Genomic DNA, 4,669 nt, shown 5'->3' on the forward strand with positions numbered 1-4,669 from the left:
CCTGTCTTACTAAGGGTTTAAAATATTTTACAGCATTACCATTAGAGAAAATATTTCAGAGTATTTATCTGGAACATTTTCCTTAATAAAGGCTGCTGCAGTAGGTGAAAACTCCTCTGCTTCTTTCAGTTTTGAACCATCGAGGAAGCACTCAAGTAGGTTTCTGCAGATCAAATAAATATCTGTATTAATTTTTATTAACGCTTTCTGAAATAGTTATTATACTTTTTCCAGAGACACTTTATATAGAAGGTAACACTCTTAATTAGTGCTATAAAGCAATTAGTGCTATAAAAGCACTGCCTCAACATGAAAGAGATCCTCTATGTCTTTGTTTCCTCCAGAGATACGCAGCTGTTAACACGGTTATTGCACATCACACAAATAATATTGGAAAAGGAGGCTTGTGAAAACTCAACAGCACACCTGGAATTAAAATGAGTGATTGTTTAAAGTTGTATGAGAAAAACATTTCTGTGAGATACATTCTAAAATTCTCTGTTAACTGCTGGAGAGTTGAGTCTTTCAAAGCCATTCAGCGAGAGAAAACTATTCATGTTGGACACTGTAACCTATCTACTGGATTTTCAATACTTTATCTGATTTAACTGAAAAGGAGCCAGTGATTCAAAGAAATAAGTTAATTATTATTATTCATGATTGATCTACATTTCCACCGTGGAGCTGCACTTCTAATCCAAGTCAAGGAATAAAGTATTTAAGTCTTTCAGTTAGATTAATTAAAATGATGCAATAATCTGGGGACACACACAATTTACACAATTAAACCCAGGGGCCAGTATCAGCCTTAAATAAAAGCCACTCCATACAAAAAAGACACTCAGCTGTGTCCTGTTTTGTACCAAGATGCTCAGGTGGGAAGGTTGGGCCGGGGATCCCGAGAGGTCCCTGCCAGCCCCAGCTGCTCTGTGAAGGTGGCAGAACCAGGGCCGCAATTAACGGACTGCACACAGGCAGTAACACAAACACTGCATCTAAAATGGCTGTGATACTTCAGACCAGACCTACAGCCTAAATACCTCTGCCACTGAAACCTTAACCTCAAAGTAAATATTAAAATGAACCACCTTTTACATTAAGTTTGCACTTTTATATCTTTAAAAAGTCATTAATTCAGCTTTCCACAATAAATGTATCTACAATGCTGCCAATGAAGTATACATTTTTAAAGACTACTTCAGGTGGCAGCCACAGCTACAAGAAGACTACAGAACACCCATACGAGAAAATACAGTTAACCTTACATCATGAGTTCTGCTCTCCATTCCTTGTCTTGCTCTTCCGCTTGGTTTAACGCTTCAACAATGTGAGAGAGGCTGGGAATAAGGCAACAGCGGAATCCAGGCTGAAGATACGGCCTCACAAGTTGCCAATAAAGAACTGAGGCATTATATAGCAAAAAATAATATCTGAACAACGAGAATGAAGAATTTAGTAGTTCATGGACTTAAATAAACATAAAACTATAGATGGAGTACTTTAAGAAAAACCTAGGAAGCAAGAATTGGAACTTTTCCTATGTGCTTAGACATGAACCAATCCTGACTAAGAACTGAAAACACAAGTACAGCACAAGAATACGGTAACTTGCATTTACCTTCTACCAGTAATCAACCACTTAAAATGAGATAACATGGTGTGAGAGGCTGAAAGAGTTCATGTCTCAAACATTGCAGCAGGACAGGTCCCGTGTAAGAAGAGCCACAGGTTCCCCTCTGTGATGAGCAGCAAAGCAGCGCTGGAAGCAGAGCCGCCTGCCTGTCCCAGCAGTCGGGATGCGCAGGTCTGTGTTGCCAGGCAAGTTAATGTGGGGAAAGGGCTCACCACCACCCCCCCAATACACAGACGCGATGGCGCCTGCACAGCAGCCCGAGAGTCGCGCGAGTCCTCGAGGGCCTGGACCGAAGAAAAGGCACAGACTCGAGGGGCCACATGTGTGCCCACCGCTGGAGGATTGCCCTGTCGTCACCGACATCGAGGAACCGTTGTGGGATCCGAGGGTGGTGATAGCTTTCCTTACTGTTTTCCTGTGGTTCTTGTCTTACAAAAGGCACCCACTCAGAACCTGTGCTACCGACCACTTTTACGTTTTCCAAATCCAAATTGTTCACCTTAAAACATTCACTTGATCCCTTGGTGTCAGTTCACCTTAATCTAGCCCCAGGGGATTTACACAACTTCAGTGTCCCTCCTCCCACAACACATGGTGCTCTTCTCTAGAGCATAAATATAAAAAGGGAAGAAGTGCTCAGAGACCTCCTATATAAGCTGATTCAACCTCTCTATTTAAGAGTGTTCAGTATTCTCACTGTTGCAGCACACACAGCAGTTACAGAAGTGCAGTAACAAAACAGAAGGAAAACCCACAAAAGGAAAAAACCCCAGACACCACAACTCCAGTCTACCTAGTGAAAATCTGAGAGAAACAACTGTGAATCCTAACTCAGCAACATTTTCTGAGATTTAAAGGGTTAATCTCGTCAGTAGGGCCTACCTTGGATCATGGGTGGCAAAATCAACTGCCTTCATAAAAAACAGCACAAACTTTTCAAAATCTTCCTAGAACAGAGCAACAAAAAATTGTTAATGCAATTTAAATATGGCTTTTATAAGTCAGTGCATTATTTTTCTATTTTAATATGTTCACATCTCATAATTTTTATTTTCAATCTAAAATAAAACATGTCACAATAATCTGCCATAGAAACAGAGTAACTAAAAATCAGTAGCATTGCCTACTACTATATTTTCCTGATTTCAACTTTTAAGACTATATTTTCAGTTTCTTTCATTTCTGCCAAACTTTAATTATCAGGACTGAAATTTTCCAAAATGGCAAAGCTGCGCACTTTTTAAGCTTTCAGAAAAGAAAGTTCAGAAACATCCAAGAGCAAAACCAGGGAAAACAAAATACTGATTTGTCCCATTAAAACACTTGAGGCTTATTTTCTTCAGAAAAGCTCCAGTAAGAATTTGTCAATCAAATGGCACATCAACCTCATTCATGGGGATCAATTTGGAAAAGGCGAGTGTCAGGAGGAAGGAGCCGGGCACTGCTCTGGGATGTCCAATGCCAGGACAAGGGGCAATGGTCCCAAGCTGGAGCACAGGAGGTTCAAGCTGAAGATGAGGCCAAACTTTGTCAGTGTGAGGGTGGCAGAGCATGGCCCAGGCTGCCCAGAGAGGTTGTGGAGCCTCCTTCTCTGGAGACAGCCAAAGCCCTGGCCGTGTTCCTGTGTGACTGCTCTGGTGATCCTGCTCTGGCAGGGGTTGCACTGGGGGAGCTTTCCAGGTCCCTTCCAACTCCTCATGTTCTGTGATTCTGTGATCAGACATGCCCTTGTTACCATCAAAGCAGCTGGGAAGCAGCTTTTCAGAGGAGGAGCTGGGAGTCCTGTTGGACTCCAGGCTGAAGATGAGCCAGCAACCCTCACCCCTGTCCCAGGGCTGCTCAGGAGAGGAGCTGGCAGTGCCCAGAGCAGGGGACCCTCCCCTCTGCTCAGCCCTGGCCGGGCCACTCCTGCAGTACTGGGTCCAGTGCTGGGCTCCCCAGTACAGGAGAGACACAGACACGTGGAGAGAAGGGACGGGAGCATCTCTTGTATGAGGAAAGGCTGAAAGCTGGGACTGCTTGGTCTGGAGAAGGCAGCTCAGGGCATCTCATCTGCGTGTACCAACACCTGAAGGGAGGGGGTAGAGACGACAGATGGGATCACAGAAAGAGGTTTTTGAATGCCTAAGAGAAGGATGCAGTGGAAATGGCAAAGGGGAGGTGGAACTGGATGGGCAGGAAGGGGATGACAGCAGAGAGTTCTCTGTAGTGAGACAGAGCAGAATAACTACATACAAAGAGTTTTAGGGCTAACTTTCGAGACTCCGGGACTGGCGTAAGAAGGCTGCTGAGCAGTGAGTGGGAACTGTCTGGATAAACAGAAAATCTGGATTAAGAGCCTGAGAGGTATTAGGTAGTAAAGCAGAAAAGTTGCACTTGGCCCTTAAGAACACAAACACCTTCAACAAGGATTTCTTAGGATGGAAACCAAAATAAGGACAAATATATCTTTTCTAAGTGAATTATGATTGTGCCACTCCTATTTTCACAAATTATCTAGGAATACAGCGGGGAAAACACTTTACAACTGATATAAACTTTATCTTAAAAGCACGTTACAGCGCAAGGGAACAAAGTTAGGATTGCACATACCGAAACAGTTCTTAACTTCTAAGAAGTTAGCAAGAGTCAAGAAGAAAACAGCAACATTCGGCTGAGATTTAGAAAACATCACAGCATAGTTTGTTTAATTTAGAAACATAAGAGCCTAGTTGGACATTAGAAAACACTTTTCAAATGTGTATGAAGTTTTAAAGCGACCACTGATCAGTTGTTCTCCACATGCGCTCAGAGAAGGCAGAGAAAGTACAGATAACAGGGAAAAGGTTCTATGTTGAAACTGAATTCAAACACATTATTCAGAGAAACTACAGCAACATCATCAGGGAAATTCGTGAACACAAATAACACAAACATCTCTTAAGGGCATTTCTGAAGGTGAGATACTGAAAAATTGCCAAAGCTGATCGACCACAGCACAAGGACAAGTGAAACACTGACAACAGAACACAGATCCTCTCCATTCGAGGTTCAGCA

At 42.8% G+C, this 4,669-nt stretch overlaps 1 protein-coding gene across 1 annotated transcript in view; it reads right to left on the reverse strand.

Annotated features, from left to right (window-relative positions):
• CFAP46 (cilia and flagella associated protein 46) overlaps positions 1 to 4,669 on the reverse strand; it is a gene marked incomplete at both ends in the record, with an annotated part of 49,535 nt that overhangs the window by 43,237 nt on the left and 1,629 nt on the right. The window contains 3 exons of the mRNA XM_010193382.1: positions 40 to 163; positions 1,266 to 1,430; positions 2,516 to 2,580. Coding sequence (XP_010191684.1) covers positions 40 to 163; positions 1,266 to 1,430; positions 2,516 to 2,580 — 354 coding nt within the window. The remainder of the gene's footprint in view (positions 1 to 39; positions 164 to 1,265; positions 1,431 to 2,515; positions 2,581 to 4,669) is intronic.

The sequence above is a fragment of the Mesitornis unicolor genome, unplaced genomic scaffold (assembly GCF_000695765.1).
Source record: "Mesitornis unicolor isolate BGI_N332 unplaced genomic scaffold, ASM69576v1 scaffold8001, whole genome shotgun sequence".
Lineage (NCBI taxonomy): Eukaryota > Metazoa > Chordata > Aves > Mesitornithiformes > Mesitornithidae > Mesitornis > Mesitornis unicolor.